Source organism: Psammomys obesus, unplaced genomic scaffold (genome assembly GCF_907164565.1).
Source record: "Psammomys obesus unplaced genomic scaffold, mPsaObe1.curated_primary_1811, whole genome shotgun sequence".
NCBI classification, from domain to species: Eukaryota; Metazoa; Chordata; class Mammalia; order Rodentia; family Muridae; genus Psammomys; species Psammomys obesus.
In genome coordinates, this window is record NW_026591598.1 from 12825976 (window position 1) to 12847178 (window position 21203).

A 21203-nucleotide genomic window follows, 5' to 3' on the forward strand; every position below is an offset into this window, starting at 1 on the left:
TAGATAGATAGATAGATAGATAGATAGATAGATAGATAGATAGATAGTTGACAGATGATAGGGGATTAATGAACAGAACCCCAAAAGCTTGATAATATGAACTTTCCTAGTTTCTAAATGTCTGATATTCTCTGCAAATCAGTCTGTTCACAACCACAGGAGCCTAGCCTGAAGCCTCTGAGGTTAACTGCTTTGGCCTGCTCTGGCCACTTAGGCTGTTGACATCCTCAGCATTTGGAAACAGCCATGTCTGAACATGACCTGAGCACTGTGCTTGGGTTGGGCAGTGTGAACCCAAACACTCCGTGGACTCCAACTCTAGGGACAGAGCAGTGCAGAGAGTGAGATAGCAAATCCTCAGCTATCCCGAGCACTCAGCCAACGGTGACCCCAAAACCTTCGCCCCAGGCGGACACCCCAGGAGAATCAGTAACTGAGGAGTAAATACCAGCGGGGCCTTCTTCAAGCTGCTCAAACTTCTGAGTCTTCTTCCCACTCCTTCTCCTCCCTCTGTCCCTCTTCTTCCTTTTCCTTCCCCCTCTCCTCCTTCTCCCCCTACTTCCTCTTCCTCCTCTCTTCATCCTTCTCTCCCTTTTCTTCTTCCCCTCCATCCTCTCTCTCTCTTCCTCTTCTCTGTCCTCCTATTATTGTGCCTGTGAGTACAAGTGCACAGTTGCGTGACAGGCATGAGGTCGGAGGGCAATGTTACAGCGTCCGTTCCCTGCTTCTGCCATGGAACTTGGGGATCAAACGCAGATCCTCTTAACACCCCTAGTCCCTATTTCTTCTTTCCTTTCTTCCCTTGATTTGTATGTATGCACGTATTCATTCATTCATTCAACTATTTATTTATTTATTTTTGGTTTTGCCAGATGGGGTTTCTCTGTGTAGCCTTGGCTGTCCTGGACTCTGTAGGCTTTGAACTCACAGAGATCCGCCTGCCTCTGCCTCCCAAGTGCTGGGATCACAGGCGTGCGCCTCCATGCCCAGCTCCTTGATTTGTCGTTTAACTACATTTAAAATGTTTTAAAATTCATTTCTTATAAAAGTAACAAAGTTTACTGTCACAAACTTGGGGATACACACAAGGCGCAGAGAAGAAAACAACCCTCACCATCACCTACCATTTTAATTGGAAAACCTCAGAAAAGAGGTCCCCTGTCCAGTAGGAGGGAGGCCAAGGAAGCCTGGGCACTCAGCACCTCCAGGAGGTGACTTGGCGCTTGCAGAGACAGACTCTGAGAGCCATGCGGTTGTGAGGAAGTCTTTAGGAAAGAGGCTCCTTGTGCCCAGTGGTGGCTGGGGAGAAGCCAGGGCCTCTGGCTGAGGTGGTCTGTGCCCTCTGGTGGCAGCTGATGGACATGGCTTCAGGCAGTGGTTCTGGTCAGTGGCTCTCTAGGTAGGGCAGGGCACCTAGGATTCAGCCTCAGCGGCAGCCTGTTCAGTATGCATTCTCCAGTCCATTCCCTGAGCCTTGGGTAACAGGGATAGTGACCTATCCTGAGTCAGCATGGGTCCACCACAGGCTTCTGAGAGTGAAGCCCCATGTCTGAGACCCACCCCAAAGCTAGCTGGGGGCTGGGAGAATGGATGAACTGAGACAGATGTACAAGTGCAGCTTTAGGGACCAGCAATGGTTGAGCAGGTGTGTGCAGCCGAACCCGGTACCTTGGGCCCATTCCTGTAGCCCACCGGTGGAGGGGGGAACCGGCTTCTGCAGGTCGTCCTCTGACTTCTACAAGTTTGCTGTGGCACACCTCCTTCTACCCCGCCACAGGAGAGGAACACATAAAGAAATGGAAAGAAAATGCAGGTTCCGGGTCAAACTCTGGCTAAGCCTGGGATTCTTAGGAGAACAACTGCACTAGAGGGAAGTTCCCTAGACAGCCCAGCCCAAGGAGGCCCGAGCTTGCACCCCAAGCAGGGGCGGACGAATTAAAGAGTGGGAGAAAGCAGAACTCTTCAGAGCCCGCCAAGGAAGGTGGGAGGGAAGAAAATGGTGGTGCCTTGGTGGAATATCTTGAAGATCCCTGTATCCATGTGTCAGCCAGGTTCCTTCCTGGCAGAAAAAGCACCCCAGGAAAGAATGGCTAGCTCTGCCCGTCTCCCGCTGGCTGCCAGGGTGCCCCCCAGAGAACCCCTTCTTTTCAGAGCACCCAGCTGTTGAAGAAATCTTTGCGCCTGGCTAGAACAAGCAGGCGCTTGTGGAGAACATCTGACAAGCAGCACAGGTTTCAGCGGAAAGCAGACAGGCAGATGGGAGGCGTCACGCTAAATAGGCGCCTTCCGCTCCCTGCCTGTCCTGGAGGCAGTCTGGTTAGGCTTGTCTAAAATCCTGAGGTTCGGCACTGTTACAAGATGCTCCGACAAGACAACACACACTTGGGATCACACGCTCTGGTGGTTAGCTGACCCGGGTCAGTCAGTGATGCCGAAGGCACTCCTCTGTGGAGCAAAGGAGAATCTCCATTCTTGGGGCCTGGGCTCTGAGGAGGAGGAAGGGAGGAAGGGGGCAGAGAGCGGCAGGCAGTCAAAGCACAAGCTGAGGCAGAGGCAAGAACTTGAGTCCCACCTTGGTCTGCATAGCCAACTCCAGGCCAGGCAGAGCTATCTGGTGAGGCCCTTCTGGAAAAAAAACAAAACAGGAAGTAGGGTTTAGACGTCTTCACCTCCTTCACCTCTCATCAGCTAAGTTCGTCATTCTAAAATTCCAAAGGCCTAAAATCTCAGGCCTTTCTGAACTAGAAGGGGATGGTATTTTGAGTCTTCAGGTTGGGAATGTCACTCAGGAAGGGGCCTCTGATTAAGCAGCAGATCCTATTAAGATGCAGGGTCCAGGGGCTGGAGAGATGGCTCAGTGGTTAAGAGCACTGTCTGCTCTTCCATAGGTCCCAAGTTCAATTCCTGGCCACCACACGGTGGCCCACAACCATCTATGATGTAAACTGATGCCCTCTTCTGGCATGTAGGTGTTGTATTTACACTTTGCAAGGATGTGGGCTGGGGTCCCAGAGCCGCTGAGCACACCTGGTCAGGCCACACTGGTTTAGCTATCAGGTTTGTCTTGCAGAGATTCCTTGCTGATGTCGGGTCAGATTCTGAGTAGTCGGGAGGGTGACAAGGGACAAGACTTAGGAAGCAGCACCCAGAGAGGCTCAGGGCACGGCCAGGCCACAGGGGTCTTGATGGACCACAGCAGAGCAGGGACACTGCATGGCTTTCTTTGGCAAGTGCTTGAGGGCTGGGGATGGCTCAGGGGTTAAGAGAGATTGCAATACAGATGTTAGAACAAGAGTTGGGGTCTTCAGAACCCATGTAAGTACCATGGGGCATGGTGCCCACCTTCAATTTCAGCCTCTGAAGGCAGGGGCAGGGGATCCCCAGAGCAAGCTGTCTAGCAAGACTAGCCATAGCCAGTTCTTGACTCTTCCTCAGTAAGGTGGAAGGATTGAGCCTGATTCTGGGCTTTCACAAGCATGTGTATACAGGTGCAGGCATACACAGAGACACACACAGGGGGGGGGGGGGGTGTAAAAAGAAAGAAACCAGCAAGGACGTGAACTCGAGGAGCAATTACCACAGCGCCATCAGGTCTAAAACTCTAAGAACCTTGTTCCCATCCTTCCTCTAGTTCACCCTGAAAAGAGCTAACCAGTTTACCCCTGGGCCAGCCTGGATTGCACCTCCTTCAGTTCCCTCCATGCAGTTTGAATCATTTGTTTCTTTGAAACAGGGTTTTACAATATAGCTAGCCTCAAGCTCACTAGACTTGGGCCTGCGACTCTCCTCAGTGCTGGGTCACGGGCATGTGAAATTTCAGGGGCAGCAATCAGACGACAGCTGTCCTGGGTGGCACAGGGTAAGGATATGACATGGTGAAGCACTAACCCCTTTGCTCAGGTCTGAGACATACTAACCGTTCTTGCTCACTTTCAGGATCTCTGGGAATGATGACCGGGGAAGGAGGGACACGGAACAGCCATTTCCTTAAGTATACAGTTGGGGGATGTCAACCAAGAGGATTCTTGGTCAGTCACAATAGAGTCAGTCCATCCTTCCTATAAAAATGGAACCACCTACAGTGGCAAACATTGCTTTATGGCATGTGATAAGTCACAAATCCTAGGATGTGGGGCTGTTTTATGAGGGGCAGACAAGACAACTGGCAGTTTCCAACAGTGAAGACCGTGCCAGGGAGAGCACCGTGGGCAGAAGCACTCCTTCAGGGGAGCCCGAAGCCCACAGGTTTCCTGGGGGACTATGTGCATGGTATTAAGAGTGGTGTGTCTGCAAGCCTTAATGGCCAAGATTCAGATGCCTATCCAGCAGCAAGAACAGGGGGGAGATGCCAAGAGCAGAATTCTCTGAAGTCTTGAGCCAAGATCAGTTGTAATAATGGCCAAGATGGGAGAGCATTGGCCAAGAGAGGTCACTGGTTCTCCAATGAAAACAGAGCCTCTGAAACAAGCACACTGGGGTGGGGTGGGGTAGGGTTGGAGGTGCTCACATTGGAAATTGGTGAAGGATCCATAGCAGGGGGAAACCAAACAGGGCATTGGTCATTAAGTAGCCAAGGAAGATTCTGGGAAGTGGGCGAGGGCAAGGTAATGTGAAGGGAATTTGCTCTCAGGATTCTCCTTCTCAAGCAGTCACCTCCAGGCCTGCTGCAGTTGGGGTCTTGGGAAAGGAGGTTGCATAGAAGCAAAGCTGGTTTTGGCTTGGAACAGGGAGAAACGGGCAGGTGGCAGATGAGGATGGATGTGTCGAGTTTAGAAATCAAAACAGCTGTGGCACCTGATGCGGTCCTCTCAAACCCCGGGCCTGCTTCCTGCTCGGCACCGTGTTGGCACCACCATCCGACCTGGGGCTGAGACGAGTTGAAAACAAACTGGCTACCACCTCAGCCCCACCAGAAGCATCTACCTTGCTGTGTCTTCCTGAAAGGTCAAAAAGGCAGAAAACTAGTTTTATCAGTAAGAAAATGTTTATTCTTTTGAACCCCACAGGGGAAAAAAAAAGAATGCAGCCAAGACCAAGTATGTAACGAAAACAGTGTCCCAAAGGCAGCAAAATGGGGGAAACCTCAACACAGTGACAGTTTTCCATGTTTTTGCACAAAGATGGGGGAGAAAAAAAACAAAACAAAACAAAAAACTATGACAATTCTGAGTAACACTTTCGTGGTGACGTTTACACAGATGATTCAAAAATGCAAATGGCAGCAACATGCACCCCTGGCTAAGCTAGAAGTCTGCTTTATTCCAAAGTAAGATCTGTGATTAAAAGGGTGATTCTCTTTAATACTTCTAATTTCACTGACTGGTTTGTCCTACCTAATTTGCTTTAAATGAGAGATACATGCCAATCAACAGGAAATTTTAGAACTATGTCCTTCTAGAACACATGGTATGGAAGCAAAGCCAATCAGTTTGGTTTCTTCATTTCCCCAAACTTCCAAATGCAACTCTGCTTTGCCCCGCCTCTCCCAGCCCTCCCACTCCCTGGTTTTTAACACCCTTCCAAACGTCTGTGTAGACTCTCTCTACCAACCTATAGTACACAGTTGAACCAGGACCTTTGTGCAGAGTTTAAGTCTTCAAAACAAAAAACAACAAATCTCCTTGGCACAAGAGCTCAGGAACAGTCAAGCATCTGTAAACCATCACACGTGAAATGATGAGAGTGGAGAAAGCAGCAAATGACATGTGGGGAACCACTCCTAGACCCCGGCTGCATTAGCTATCCTTTGGCCTCTTTCACACCCAACAGGCTGCCTCCCTTAGGTGCTTGACTGGCAGCAAGCACAGAACCCTGTGTGCTTCCCACGGGAAAAAACCCAAGTGGTGGCATGGTGACCAGCAGCTGAGCCACCTACCAGCTGTACAACAGGATCCACAGTGAACTGGACAGATAGAAGACAGATGACAGAGAAGGGGTCGGGGTGGGCTGGCAATGACCAAGTTTCCTCTTGAAATGTCTTTTCTCGAGGCAATTCAAAGACTACTCTGGATGTGATCTAAAACTAAAAATGGACAGGCATGTCAATACCCCAAACACGTGGGCACATGCCTGCCAGCTAGCCTCATTCCTTAGGTCTCTCTCAGCCCAAGTGATGCTCCCTTCATCTGTCTGGTCCTTGGAGGGGCAATCACTCTTTCTTCTGTAATAGCAATAATCATCTTTACTGCAGCTTTGGAATCAGAGCTGTGCCGGATTATTTAGCCCTCTCACACTAGGAACTAAGCTTTCGTTGTCATCCATGTAAATACAGCGTGCACTTTTCTTGCTTATTTAAGAACAAAATAGAATTGAAAAGCAAAAACTCTGATTTTTTTTTTCTTCAAGAGGAAACTATGGAAAAACATATAAAAAGGCAAAATTGGCTACTTGAAATCCAAGAATGGTTTTAATGTGTTGGCCAAGAAAAATAAACTGCAAAGTCCTGTGAGGTCTCCTAAAAACTCCAAGAACAACTGATGGGCGGTTCTAATCAGACCTGGGTGTTATCCCCCCTTTAAAAATGACAACATACACAGTCCCACAAAACACAATATCAACTTTTTTATCTTGACTGCCAGAGACGCTGCTTTTCGAAGCCTTCTGGTTCCGAATGTTGGGCAAACACACAGTTGGCTTTCATTTCTTCAGGGGCTGGTAGACAGAGGCATTAGGATCGAGTCCAGAGGGGCTGGTCTCCACAAACTTGGAAGAGTAATGGGGGGACACGGGGCTCAGGGGACTGGTGGCAGCACTGTATGTTATACTGGGCATGACGGCCATGACTTCAGCTATCTTCTGTTTTAGGTCCTTGATTTCCTGGTCTTTCTGAAGGATTTGCCCTGCAAGACCAAAGACCTAGCATTAGTGAGGAGGGAGAGCTCACACACACACCCCCCAGGCCAGCCCTAGGTGCACCATTTGGTGAGGTCAGGCAGATTTCCTGTAAGAGCCCAACAGTAGGGCATTTTCAGGCACTGTGGTCCATATGCTATTCCCTGTCATTTTTCTTTTTAATTATGGAAAACATTGGGGGAGGGGTTCAAGAGAGCAGCAGTCACTCAGCAGCCTGAGGGGTGATGGTTTTACAGCTCCGCCTCCTGAGCTGGGGCTTTTTTCTGGAAGGCTGGGCTCTGGGTTTTAAACCAAGGAACATAGAACCAGGGCCTTCAAGTTCTCTGACAGAAAATAGACAGTTATGGGTTTGGTGCCCAGCTGGCTGGCACAGTGCCCTGACCTCTGCCCAGCACTTAGCCGGCTGCTTCAGCACGTCAGACAGCTCAGCCCTCTGTGTGTCCCATGTCTGTGCTAGAAGATGAGGTTCCCTGATCAATCTCAATTAATGCCCAAAGTCCTACATTCTCCATACACCTCAAGCTTTCCCTTTTGCTCTGGATCTCTGTAATTATGACAGCAGCTAACAACCAGCATCCGTGGCACAGGGATTCTAATCGCTCACAGGTACTAACCCTCTCCTCCTCACAAACAAAAGAGATAAGTATTATCGCCATCTACTTTATGATGAGAGAACAGGGAAGAGGAAGCTGTACCACACGGTCAAGGTGCCCTGCCACAAACAGCTGGGAGCTGACCCCATACAGCCTGGCTATAGCACCGACATTCCCCCTTGGGCAATGGCCCATCATCTCTCTGCTGGATCATGAGCTCTGTGAGGGCAGAGACTAATTTCCCATTGCTAAATCCCTGCATCCAGCCCAGGAGAGAGCCACGGCTTCCCAGATTATGCATCTTGTTCAGACCATCTGTTATTAAGACACAGCAGAACTGAAGCCAGGACCACCCTGTTCCAATCCATGCAGTCTCCATCATGCCTGACCTCCAAGGGAAAGGAAGAGGCTGTGTGCGAGCAGCCCTTACTGTGAGAACACAACAGTGTGTTCAAGATGTGAGAAGGCTGGGTGTAATGGTTCAGAAGGGTGTAGTGGAGATAAAGAGTCATTGTTACCAAGATGACTAACAGCACAGGAAAGAACAGGTTTGGATTTGAATTACTAAGTTGGACCAGATCTGGAAGGAGGCAGTGAAAAAGCAGGGAGGCAAGAGCGGGAGAAAAGAACTGCACCCTCACTTCCTTCAGTGCCCCTAAGTTTCAAGTAAGCACCAAACAGCCACTTTCTCTTTGAACACGATGCACTTCAGATGAATACAGTACTGAGTGGCACCTGATACATTTACCCAACGCAGACCTCAGTCTGACTGAATTAGTTACAGGAAAACACCCTAAGAGTTTCAGCATGGACCCTTTTCTCTTCCCAAACATTTGTGGGCTAAAGTGGAGCACAACCATGCCAGGAAGCCTGATACCCTGGCCCCAGAGAGCAGGTGCTCCTTCGGTGCCAGAAGGATCTTTCCCAAGTGTACAGATCCTAGCAAAGAGCGCTGGTTAAGCAGGTGTCCATTCCGCAGTGCTAAGCCAGACAGAAAAAAGGAGGGGGGGAATGGGGGCCAGTGGGTGGTGAGATGCTCAGTTGAAAGGCAGGATCCCTGGAAACCTTTTCAAGCACCTGTCCCTGAGCCCACAGACAAGGTAGGCCCTGCTCAATCACCTGGGTCACCGCAAACCTTATAGGTGGGCTAACAAACGTCACAGCTTCTCTATTTTCTAAACATCGACAGGCAAGGTGGGATGTGCCCAGGGAGCAATGGATGTGCCTTACCCGGGTGTCTGAGGAGCAGTGTCCCAGCCCAAACATACTCCCTCTTCAGTCCCTAGAACATCTCTGGGCTCCTGCCCTGGTTCCAGCACCAAGGCAGTTCTCGGGCGTCTCAGCTCTTTTCATACACTGTGCTCTTCCCACACTGTACTGGAGATAGCACCAGTTTCTGAACTGGCCTCTCTGCCTCTGCTCCACTATCCACTGGAAGAGCTGCGTTCTCTGGAACACCTAGGGACTACATACACTCTTCAGCATGCTTCATTCACAGTCCCCTTAAGCTTCTACTCTTTTCTTCCATGGCCCCCAGACTTGGGGCTACCAGCTTACTGGCCTAAACAGTCCCAGTGCTGTCTTTACAGCCTGTACCACTCTCCACTGGACCGTCCCCCCCCCCCCCCCCCCCCCTCCCCCCCCCCCCCCCCCACTGCTTTCTGCTCTCAGGATTCACCCCACAAGCCCGCTGACTCCTGCCTGCATGATGACCCACTAGTCTCCCTTCTCCACCATCCTTTCTACCTGGCTTGCCTAGGGCAGTACTTCTCAAAATGCAGGCAGCACCCACAGAGTCCACAGCACAGAACAGTGCCAGAGCACCACTGCCTTCTGTAGTAAGCGCAAGTGGGGCCGCTGGTGAACCATGCAGTAGAAAATCTCAACAAGGTCAACAGCAACACAGAAGAGAAGGCAAATATTTTCTACTAAGTCAGACAGTAACTATATATGATAAACATAAAACAATGACACTTTTCATAAAATGACAATGTTAGTATATAATGTTTACCCCACTTTAAATGGATTACTAGCTATTTTAAGTTTTAATTTACAGTAGGTAGGCACAGCTAGATAATCTATATGAAATAAGTTCATCCAGGGTGGTCAGGAATCTTAAGCATCTGGGCCGCACTACCCTAGTAGACTCTGGGCTTTCCAGGATGGCGGTTTCCAGAGCTTGGAGAGTCCCTGCTTAAGAACCCTTTCCATGCTCCAGGTCAACCGGTAGAAAGGTTTTCTCAGTATTTGAGCCATTTAGGTGACTAATCAGTTTTGTGGACAAAAATCCATTTTTCATCAGGTCATGCCACCCTGTTTGAGAACCCCATCTGCTCCATGTCATCTGGAGTGAAGTTCTATGCTCTTTGCACTGGCCACTCCTCTAGAGCCTGGCTGCTGCTGCCCTGCCTCACCTGGGCCAGCAGACTGGTGAGCCTCTTCCACACCCACAGGCTTTGCTCCTGGCCCCAGTCTCTATGCAAATGCTGTAAATTAAGGGCTCCTCTGTGACTGCCATGTGACGAGGTATCTCTGTCTTCCCTTCCCCTTTCTCCTCCCTACTTTGCCCACTGCCCTTGCCTCCATCTTACAAATACCACAATGGGCTTGCTCACCGTTGTCCTTGCCTATTGGTTATCAGAGACACGAGCAGGTCTCAGCAATTCTCTGCTGGGTGGATGCCTGTTCTCTATCCTCCTCGGCTATACTACCCAAGCCACCCTAGCCTGCTGCACTTGGAAGGTGGAAACTATCTTCTGCAAGAAGGCTTACTGACCCTCACTCTCATCATGTGAAACTCCTTATCACTTAGGCCCAGCTTAAACATCAGCTCCTGTGACCCCGCTTCCTAGCCAGGCCTAGACCCCGCCCTGCCTCTCTCTGTCCCCACAGACTGCACACACATTCTTAAACACTCACCCCTGGAGGAGACACTCACACTCTTCTCTGTGAGTCCAGCACACAATATACTCCCATCTCAGAATCCCCCTGCAGCATGAACTAATATGACTTCTAATTTCAAGCTGGGCACGCTAACAGAGTAAGGAAAGTGCTGAGGACCACTCCACACACCCCATGACCTCTGTGTCCCGCCACCTACTGGGGCCCACTGCTTTCCTACCCTGGGCAATCTCGAGCTGCCGCTTTGCATCACCCAGTGCAGAGAACAGGTCCAGCTTGATTCTCGTTTCTGCGCTGAGGCTGTTCTCCAGGTGTTGCGTTTTGTCTTGCATGGCAGAGAGTGCTGACATTAATACCTCGGTGTCCTTCTCATTTTCTTTGTACTTCCGAAGCTCCTATCAACAGCGTTCAAACAGTGATGTTACGAGGCAGTTTTGGCATTGATGTATATAAGCTAGCTTGAACTCAAAAATTAAGTTCCAGGCCTATTGACATGACCATTAGAAGAGAGACTCCCAATACCTTGTATGTTTATACTTCATTCTTAGCATGGACCATGAAATGCCCATGTAAGATTCAGATCTTCAAAGGCATTCAGAGGGCTATTTGGAGCATGTGGCTGGAAAACAGTGGCCTCTGCTTCCAAACCAAGCTCTCGCTCGGGAGACTTATTCAGAGCAGAGACACTGTTCTTAGCTCCTTGCAAAGTGTCTTATGCTGCAGTCACATTTGTAAAAATGTGTCCTAAAAATTGCAAAAATGTTTATTTTGATAAGGCAAACTGCAGGAGAGCCCACACAACAGTTGTTATTACAATCAGTAAGTACTGAACTTGATTCTTTTTCTTTTCTTTTTAAAACATGGTTTTATAATGTAAACCAGGCTGGCTTGTACTCTCTATGTAGCCCTGGCTGGCCTTGAATCCACAGCGATCTGCCTGCCTCTGCCTTCAAAGTGCTGGGGCCACTATGGTTGGCCTGAGTTTTTCTAAAGACAGAAATCCAAACTTATTTCAGAGAATTAAAAAACACAAAAAAATTGAAAGTTACCCATAACCCTTTTAATATAATAGAAACCATACCATATGTACAGAGCTAGATTAAAGTCCTTTAAAAAAACTAAACCTTACATCATTTCAGCTATTCAGGTTCCTAAGTGCTGGGCTATCGGCACAAGCCACCACACCTGGCTGAAAACAACCCTTTGGATGGCTCAGTGACATTCCTGTATGTATGCATACTGTACCTTCAGCAAGTATCTGCCCCGTTATTAAGACTGTTTCCTGCTGGGCAGCAGTGCCAGCACATGCTGTTAATGCCAGCACCTGGGAAGCAGAGGCAGGTCAATTTCTGTGAGTTCGAGGGCAGCCTGGCCTATAGAGTGAGTTCCAGGACAGCTGAGGCTACAGAGTAACCCTGTCTTGAAAAATAAACAAACACAAATACTTTATTTTTTATCTCTAGAGCACTACACTGAACATGGTGCCAGTCACTGGTGAGGTTTTCTCTCGACTGGCTTCCTAAAGGAGCATTCTACAAGTATGGGATCTTTTCTCTGAAGCTCTACTCCCTGTAATGTGGAGTTTTAGTTTGTTTTTTAAGATTTATTTTATATATATATATAAAATATATATATATTTTATGCAGTAAAATATAAAATATATTTTATTTTATATAAAAAATATATATATATTTATATGCAGTCAGAACACTATATATATATAGTGTTCTGACTGCATATGTGCCTATACACCAGAAGAGGGCACCAGATCTCATTATAGATGGCGGTGAGCCAACATGTGGTTGCTGGGAATTGAACTCAGAACCTTTGGAAGAGCAGCCAGTGCTTTTAACCTCTGAGCCATCTTTCCAGCCCCCAATGTGGAGTATTTTATAGTACCTTCATTAAGGTTGAGATTATCTTTTAAAATCCTATGGTTGGGCATGTCAGCCCACAACTGCAATCTCAACATGTGGTAGGCAGAAGCAGGACAACTGTGTCAAAGCAAAACAAAAATTCTTTGCCAATTTCTTAGGAGAGAAATGATTGTTAAATTTTACATTCATGTCATTTCTAGGTAATACAAAGACATTTAAAAATTTTCATATTAACTTCAATTTTTAAAGGTATTTTACTTTATGTGATCATATGTGTGTCTGGGTGTGTGTATGTGCACCATGTGCTTGCAGGATCACATGGAGGTCATGAGGGGTCAGACTGTGTTGGGGGTTGGTCTGGTGCTATGTATTCAAATGCTAAATACTGGAGCACAACATCTCACCGCTCTCCCGAGGAACACATTCTCATGTATGCCAGGTGATGTTGTGTAGACCTTGCTCCCCAGTTTAAAGTTGTTTTGTTAATAAACAGCTAAGCCTGTAACTGGACAGAAGAGAAGCAGGCAGTGCTTTGGTTCCCAAGTGAGGTCTAAGGAGGGACCACAAGGCAGAGAGAAAAAGGAAAGGAGGAAGAAGGAAGTTGCCATGGGGCAGTATGGACCTTGAGCATGTGGCCATGAGGACTGTCCTGATGGAGCAGAAACAGCCCAAACGGAACATACGGCAAATAACATTGGGGTACATGTAGCCGGGAAATAGCCAAATAGCCTAGAGGGTTGATACCTGCCCAGCTCCAGTGCTTTAAAGTTAAATTTATAAATCTAAAAGGTCTCTATGTCTTTTATTCAGGAACTTAACCGTCTCAAGTGGGGTAGAAACCCTTAACAGATATTCAGAAGTAAAGGGGGCATAGGAACCCCTTCCAAATAATTCTAATAGAATGGCTAGAACTAGGGCTACAAACAATTATAAGATACTCTGTGGGTGTTAAAATTGGCACCTGGGTTTTCTGAAAGAGCAGTAAGAGCTCTTAGACACTGAGCCATCTCTCCAGCTCCTATTTTGATACAGCTGTTGAAAATTTGGGCATCAGAGGCCATGAAAGTTGATTCTCTTCTTCACCATGTGGGTAACCGAAGTCATCAGGCTCCCAGTGAGCACTTCTCTCTGATGAGCCCTGTCGTTGATCCTGATGATCCACTTTTAGCACTTAGGTGTCTTCTGTAAATTATGTTGTACCCTTTATTTCTCTGTGTATGTTGGTAGCTTTCACCAGCTATTTATATCCTAAAGGTGCTAATTATTTTAGATATTTATTGGTATCTGTCTTTCTGTTTGTTCTGTGTTTTGTCTGTTTGAGACAGGGTATCACTATGTAGTCCTCGCTGTTGTGCAACTCACACGAACCGCCTGCCCCTGCCGCCCCAGAGCTGGGATCAAAAGCGTGTGCCACCGCACTCAGTGAGTATCTCCCTTTAAATATTTATATCTTTATTTTTATTGCATAAATATTTTGCCTGCAAGCATATCTGTTTGCCACATGTGATCCTGGTCCCTGGCAATGTTAGAAGAGGGCATCATATTCTCTCGAACAAGAGGCAGTGTGAGCGACTGTGTGGGTGCTAGGAATCTAACCCAGGTCCTCTGCCAGAGCAGCCAACGTTCTCAAGCTGAGCCACCTTTCCAGCCCAGCACTTACCCCCAAGTATCTCTATCTTGTGTGTAGAAGAACTGGAGTTACATATGGCTGCGAACTGCCATGTGGATACAGGAATTGAACTTAGATCTTCTGGAAGATCAGCCAGTGTGGCCAGTGCTCTTAACCACTGAGCCATCTTTCTTAGCCCTCCCTCCCTTCTCTTTTTCTTTCTTTTTTTTCAAGACAGGGTTTCTCTGTGTAGCCTTGGCTGTCCTGGATTTGCTTTGTAGACCAGGCTGGCCTCGATCTCACATAGCTCCACCTGCCTCTGCCTCCTGAGTGCTGGGATTTCAGAGATGTGCCACCATGCCAGGCTAAGTATCTCTTCACGTTTTGTTGTCTGTGAGTTTGTTTACTGTTATTATGCTTAGAAAGTCTCCTTGTAGCTCAAGATCAAATAAATGATCCTTTATTTCCCTATCTCTCTCTACATTTAATTCTTTTTCTGAATTTCCATTCCTGTGTTAGTAAGGTTTTATTTTCCCCCATTTGCCCCACTATTCCAACCCTTTTACTGGCTCATCTTATTCTTTCCTGCTGATCTATGAAACCACCTTCACTACATGAACACATGCAGCTCGAGTTAGGATCTGGCTAACCAAGTAGGACGAGATCAAGTGCCCTTCCAGGTAGATGATGAAACAGGGGCTTGTGCAAAGGTGCTATCTGACACTGGAGCACAGGGCGCTGCAAGGACAGAAGGCCTGCCCCACTCCTCACCTGAACCTTCAGCTCCAGCTCCCTGATCTGCTCCTCCTTCACCTTCATGTCCATTGTGAGCTTCTTGCCCTCAGCTTCTAGCTCTCTGATCCGACTCCGTAAGGTTTCGGTGCACTCTCCCCTTTAGAAAAAGACGCAGGATATAAGGTTTACAGTTCTTCTATCACGGGAGATTGGCATGAAAACCACTCTGGATACAGAATCTGCATATGCTCAGATTCCTCAGATAAAATAGCAGTTTTTGCATAGACTTTACATAAAGCCATCTCTAAATTACTAACAGCCAGTACAACGTAAACATGCTGTACTTTAGGTGTTCAAATGTTTTCTTTTCTTTTTCCTTTTTAGTTTTCAAGTTTCTCTGAGTAGCTCTGGCTGTCCCGGAACTTGCTCTGTAGACCAGGCTGGCCTCACAGAGATCTGCCTGCCTCTGCCTCTTGAGTGCTGGGATTAAAGGTGTGCCACCACTGCCCAACTTCCTTTAGATCTTGCTGAGACAGAATTGTATTATGCAGCACAGGCTGGCCTTGATCTTGCAATCCTTACATCTCAGTCTCTTTACAGTCATCCCTTACCACATTCTGTAGTTGACCCCATCTGCAGAGCTGACAGGTGGGCTGAGCGCTGTTGCTGCAGGGCTTGCACAGTCTTTTGATAATCTAGGGTCTGCCGGATTTTAACTTTTGACTCAATATGCGTCTTCTCACTATTCTTTGAAACTTTCAGCAATGATGGAAAATAATGTTTTGGTTTTGAGACAAAGTCTCTTCTCTGTGCAACCCTGGCTGGCCTGCTGACTAGGCTGGCCTCAGTTACAGCTATCTGGTTGCCTCTGCCACTTGAGTGCTAGGTTTAAGGGCATGGTCACTCTACCCAGCTATTTAAAAATTTGTAGTGTGTCTGTGTGCTATGGAGGACGGCAGTCAACCTCAGGTGCTCTCCTCAAGAGCCACCTACCTTGTTTTCGGAGACAAGGTCTCTGGGAAGTAAGTCCCAGGGACCTGCTGGTCCTGGACCCCCAGTGCCACATTACAAATGTGTACTACCACACCTGCTTTTTCACATTGGTGCCAGGCAACACCATCCAGTTTTCTTACATAGGGACTGAACTCAGGTCCTTATGCTCACACTTCAAGCACTGTGCTAACTGAGGTATCTCCTCAGCCCTCTAAAATAATCAGGGGTTAAGGAGATGGCTCAGCAGTTAAGAGCACTTGCTGTTCCTGCAGAACACCCAGGCTTGTTTCTCAGGACCCACTGGACAGCTCACAACCACTGATCACTCTCGCACCAGGAAATCTAAAGCCTTCTGACTTTCACGGGTACTGCACGTATGGTGCAGCCACACATGCAGGCACTATACTCATAACCATATAATTAAATGCATTAATCTGAAAGCTATTTTAGGACCCCCACCCACCCACATCTGTGTTGGAAGCACGGACAGCCTTGAGCTGATAGACTGCAGACGGGGTCTCGAAGCACTCAGTGAGCACAGAGAATGGGAGGAAGCTCAGCTGTGTGGAGCACAGTGTTCTGCACCTGCTCGGTGCAGTCACCCCAAGATCAAATGTTGGAGGGCAGTGGGTGCAGGCCCAGACAGAGCTGAACCAAGCTCATGAACAACTCACGAGGCAAACCATGCACACAAATTACTGCCTGTCCCAACCCACTCAAACATCAACTCCCAAGGAAAGCTAACCTCGACTAACCACTCCAGAAACATGGACATACCTGGATGCAGCAGCAAAGGCAACGGCCCGCGCAGCAGTGGCTTCTTCTAACTTCTTCCTCTTTTTCTCCTCCATCAATTGCTTTTCTACAAAGCTTCGCGCTTCCTGCTCAGCTTTTAGCTTTTTCTCCAGCTGGCTGATATTCTGCTTGTCTTTTTGCTTCATTTGCACAGCATTGTGTAACCTGTGTGGAAATGATTGTCACACAAAATCTTCTCATTCGACAGATTCACCACAAGCCCTGAGAAACACAGCCTCCATGCAGCCTTTCTCTGTTAGGCAGGCATAAATGGAAGGTTCCAACAGCCAAGTATCAACTTCCAGTGTGCCCGAGAAAAACATGCTCATTACTATTTAACAGTTCTTAAACACTAATAATCCACCTGCTTTATGTAACCTAGAGTCAGCTCTGCCCACAGCAGGCAGGCAGAAGCCGTGGGTCAGAAAGTCTCCACTAGAGAAGGTAGCGTTAACTCTAGTGCCCCAGAACACTGTGAAAAAAACAGACCAAAGAACCACTGACTGGACCAGTCCTATTGAATCGAAACTGGGTGGGAGGAGAAGGTCTGTCTGTCTGTAGCCTAGGCTGGCCTTGAACTTGTGGCAATCCTCATGGATCAGCCTTTCAAATTGTGGGATTAAAGATGTACACTGCCACAGTGGCCCTTCTGAATCACAGCCTTGCTGCTGCCTTTCCTTCCCAGGTGCAAGGCCTTCTCTCCTGTCAGTAAGTCCCCTACAGCTTCACCAAGCAAGGTAAAGGGAGCCAGTCACCAGGCTGTCCCCAAGAGGCCGACACTAAGAGCTGCAGAAGTTGCTTAGAGTGATGGCAAGGATTCTTGCCTCTTGGACTCTACTAGTGCAGTTAATTCCTAGAACCGTGAGTAAGAGCCTTCTTTGTGGGGAAGCCTATGAGAGGCATCAGTGCCATAGACACACTGCTTAGAGACTAAAAAGACAACCTTACCTTGGATAGCAACCAACTCCAGAATGAATTAAAAGGAAAGCTTAGAGGAAGTCATACAGAAGAGCTGCCTTCTGCCTGGCTCTTCACATAAAACCAAACCTCAATGTCATTTTTGAGTTCTGAGATTCAAGGTGAATGTGGCCTAATCCTCAGGAAAGGGTCAAGATTTTCCAACAGTAGCAGAACTCCTTATCAATTTTTTTTTAAACCACAAAAGCTTAGTAACTAGTATTAAATAGTTAAATTTTGTTATTAAAGGAAAGGTAATATTAATAAACTCTTGCTGGAATGAAATAAGTGTAGATTTGACGGGAACACTGAGCATCTACCAGGCAGTGAACAAGAAGGACTGGCCATGTCTCCTGGTCAGCCTGAGACTCTGTCCTCCCCGGGGAACAGAAGGCCCTGCCCAAGGCCCACAAGGTGCACCTACTTGTTCTGCAGCAGCTCGTTCTCCTGTCGGAGCTGGCCCATTTCTGAGCGGATCCCTCGTTCCGTGCTTGAGAGGGAGCTGATCTGACTGCGAAGCTCTTGTTCCACTTGCCGGCTGGCTTGCAGGTCAGCCTTTAGCTTTTTAATGTCTTGTTCCAGCCTAGGAGAGGGAGAAAGGTGGCATTTTCGTCTGGGAGAGGGCCCGAAGGCTCAGCACCGGTCTCCAACGGACTACCTGTGATGTGATTCATTCTATGGCATGACTCCCTTCACAGGAGGGCTAACGAAATTTCAATTGTCCCCAATGTCTGTGACATTGCAAGTACCTGAGCTGTGTATAAAGGAGGAGAAAAAAACAGAAGGACGAAACACTGAAGTCTCCTGCCCACTGCTGACTTCCTCAGCAAGTTAAGCCTGTCAAGACAATCAACTCAGGACCCAGCCACTGCCGTGACTTTTGACACCCTCCTAGACCGTAGTGCACTATCCTCACATAGCAGGCTACCAGAAAACAGGATCTTTGTCCATTTCCGGAAACTGCTAGCCTCCTGGCTATGAAACATGTACACTTTGGTACTGCGGAACAGTTCATTAAGACTCAACAAAAGGACGCATATGAGAATGGTGAGCTCAAACCTACCCTACTCTGGCCATTCTTTCCTACTTGCTCCATCTAACCCATAAAAATGCCATTTTAAGTGGTGTGCACTAGGGGGGTGTGTTAAGCTGTAACAGGAGTGAAAGGGCAAAATCGTGTCCCTTTTTCACAGGAAGGCTTTATAATTTCAATAGGAGCCGAAAAATAGATGATTAAAATAATTAGACAGTAATACAAGGAAGGCTACAATCAAATACATACTAGGAGGAATAATGGCAGCAGCCACTCCACGGCGGGAGCGGGCACATGGCTCTATAGGTTACAGCAATGTGAACTAAATTCAATCAGCACAACTAAGGGCCAACTGCAGTGATTCTTTCTATTTTTCCCAGATGAAGAAATACAGGTAAGAAACACTTGTAGCCCACAATCCTTAGGCACTAACCCCAGGATCCATTCTCTTCCCCACCAGTCTAACCCCAGCACAGCAGTGACTCTGCAGAGTCTGAGAAAGGCTGTGCAGAGAGGATGGGAATGGAACAAGGCCCTGATGGCTCATAGGATTTAGAGACGCAGGAAAGGAGGGCTGGTCTAAACGAAGTGGGCACACTCAAAACCTCAGAGGCATGAACAGCCACAGGTATTTGGACTGAGAAAGACTATACTAGAAACAGTAGGAATGGGACCCTGCCAACAGAGCTAAAGGAGGCCTAGGATGTCCACTACATGTGGAGCTCTGAGAAGAGACATTTTTTTCCTACAAGATACAAATGGCCAGGTGGAAACATCCGTTTGCTTAAATTTTTTGCTGTGTACAGAAAGGACGGCCCAGGGCTTGCTCACGCTCAGCCACCTCAACTACTCAAACCCTGATAAAACTCTTTTTGTCTGTAATCCAGCATACTAACAGAATTGAGACTTCTGGAGGGCAATGGTGGTCTCTCTCTGGAGCTGTCAGCTCCACAGACTACATACACAGACATGTTTTATTATGTACAAAGTCCTCAGGGCCTACTACAGAAATCAATACTCAGTCATGTTTCCTGGCCTTTCAGAGAAAACCAAAGAGCAGCTTTCTTTCCCTATCTACCATTAGACAACTTTAAAAACAAGCCTCAAGGCCCCAATAGGGGCCTCGTAGGTGCTGTCCCCAGTGTTCCCGCCCCAGGTGTGAGAGGACGGCCTAAAAATGGTGAGTTCCAGCAGCACTGCTTGGTGTCCTGCCAGGGCTCACTCCCTAGGGAAGGGTCACAGGTCCGCATCACACCACACTGTCCCTATCACCAGGGTTATTTCAGTTCAGTGTACTCTCAGATCAACGTTTAGATCATAGCCATGCTGTCCCTCAATCACCTGAAGTAACCCAAGGGCTATACTCCAAACAAGCTGCTGAGTCGGGTTTGTCCCATTAACAAGTCTGGCCGAAGGCACATTAGCTGAGGAAGAACTCACTGTTTAGTGAAAAGGCAAGCTCCTTAGTGAGGACAGAGACAGTATGGTTTGGTAACGGGCTCTGTCATCAGGGTCTAAGCAGCTCTGGTGCCAATTCTGCACATAGCCTCGCTGTCCCTCATCTGCGGCTGACCATCTCTAAGGTTCCTCTCACTTGCTCTAGGATTTCGTGGCCTGACACACTTACTAATGGTGATGATCTGCTTTAGACCAGCAGCCTAGGCGGCATCAGATACAGACACAGGGATCTGGTTCCACACCACAACAGCCACAGCCAACCACTAGGGATGAAGGAAAACTCCCTGCAGATGCTACATTTCAGTAATTTTGTAGTTAACATTTTCTTTCCTTTTGAAATCTTGTATATTTTATTGTTGAGACAGGGTTTGACTAAGTAGTCCTAGCAGTACTGGAACTCCCTCCGTAGACCAGGCTGACCTCAAACTCAAGAAATCTACCTGCCTCTACCTCCCCAGTGCAGGGATTAAAAGTGTGCCACCACTGTCTGGCTTCCAGTCTTTCTTTTTAAGTGACATGTTTCTCTGACACAGTGACCACATTAGCTGGGCCTTCAGTTCATGCACTGAATCCCCAGCAGTCAGGAGACAGAGGCAGGTACCTCTCTGAGAATTTCTTTTTTTTTTTTTTTTTTTTAAAGATTTGTTTATTTTATGTATATGAGTGTTCTATCCACATTTACATCTGCCAGAAGAGGGAATCAGTTCACATTATAGATGGTTGTGAGCCACCATGTGGTCGCTGGGAATTGAACTCATGACCTTTGGAAGAGCAGACAGTGCTCTTAACCCCTGAGCCATCTCTCCAGCCCTCTCTCTGAGAATTTCAGGACAGCCTGTTCTACAAAGCCAGTCCAGGACATCCAGGGATCTGTTATACAAAGAAACTCTCGAAAAACAAAAACAAAAAACAATATTCACTATGAATGAAGCTTTGGAATTTCCTGAAAATTGCAATAATCTAAAGAGTTTTGAGAACAAAAGGTACATACATAATTTTGTAAAACATAGAACCCAATGCTTTAAAAACAGTTTGTTTCCACTTATTTATTTAATGTGTACATTTACGTGTGTACACACACGTGGAGGTCAGAGGTCCAGTTTTGAGAGTATGCGTACTCCTTCCACTAACAGTGTGAGTTCCACTAGCTCAGGTCATCAGTTGGCAGCAAGTGCCTTCTCCCTCTGAGCCATCTCTCTGGTCTCCCACAATGCTTTTTCAGGAGTGAAATTCTATGAGAATTTTGTCAAAGCCAAACCAGCAGTACTATACAACAACAAAAATAAAGTTACAAAAATGTTCCCTTTGTGTAAAACAAAACAAAACCTCTTTAGAAGTATACATTTAAGATTTGCACACTCGTGTGTATTGTGTCATACTGTGGTTAAGAAACTGCTGCT

General features: G+C 47.4%; 1 protein-coding gene across 2 annotated transcripts in view; it reads right to left on the reverse strand.

Annotated features, from left to right (window-relative positions):
• Positions 1-4965: 4965 nt before the first annotated feature.
• The window catches only part of Maco1 (macoilin 1), a 64127-nt gene continuing 47889 nt past the window's right edge, over positions 4966-21203 (reverse strand). For both annotated transcript variants that reach the window (XM_055611112.1, XM_055611111.1), the window contains exons 7-11: positions 17737-17895; positions 16338-16520; positions 14604-14724; positions 10567-10741; positions 4966-6839 (exon numbers count right to left, since the gene is read on the reverse strand). In XM_055611112.1, the coding sequence (XP_055467087.1) occupies positions 6637-6839; positions 10567-10741; positions 14604-14724; positions 16338-16520; positions 17737-17895 (841 nt within the window). In that variant the 3' untranslated portion in view covers positions 4966-6636. The remainder of the gene's footprint in view (positions 6840-10566; positions 10742-14603; positions 14725-16337; positions 16521-17736; positions 17896-21203) is intronic.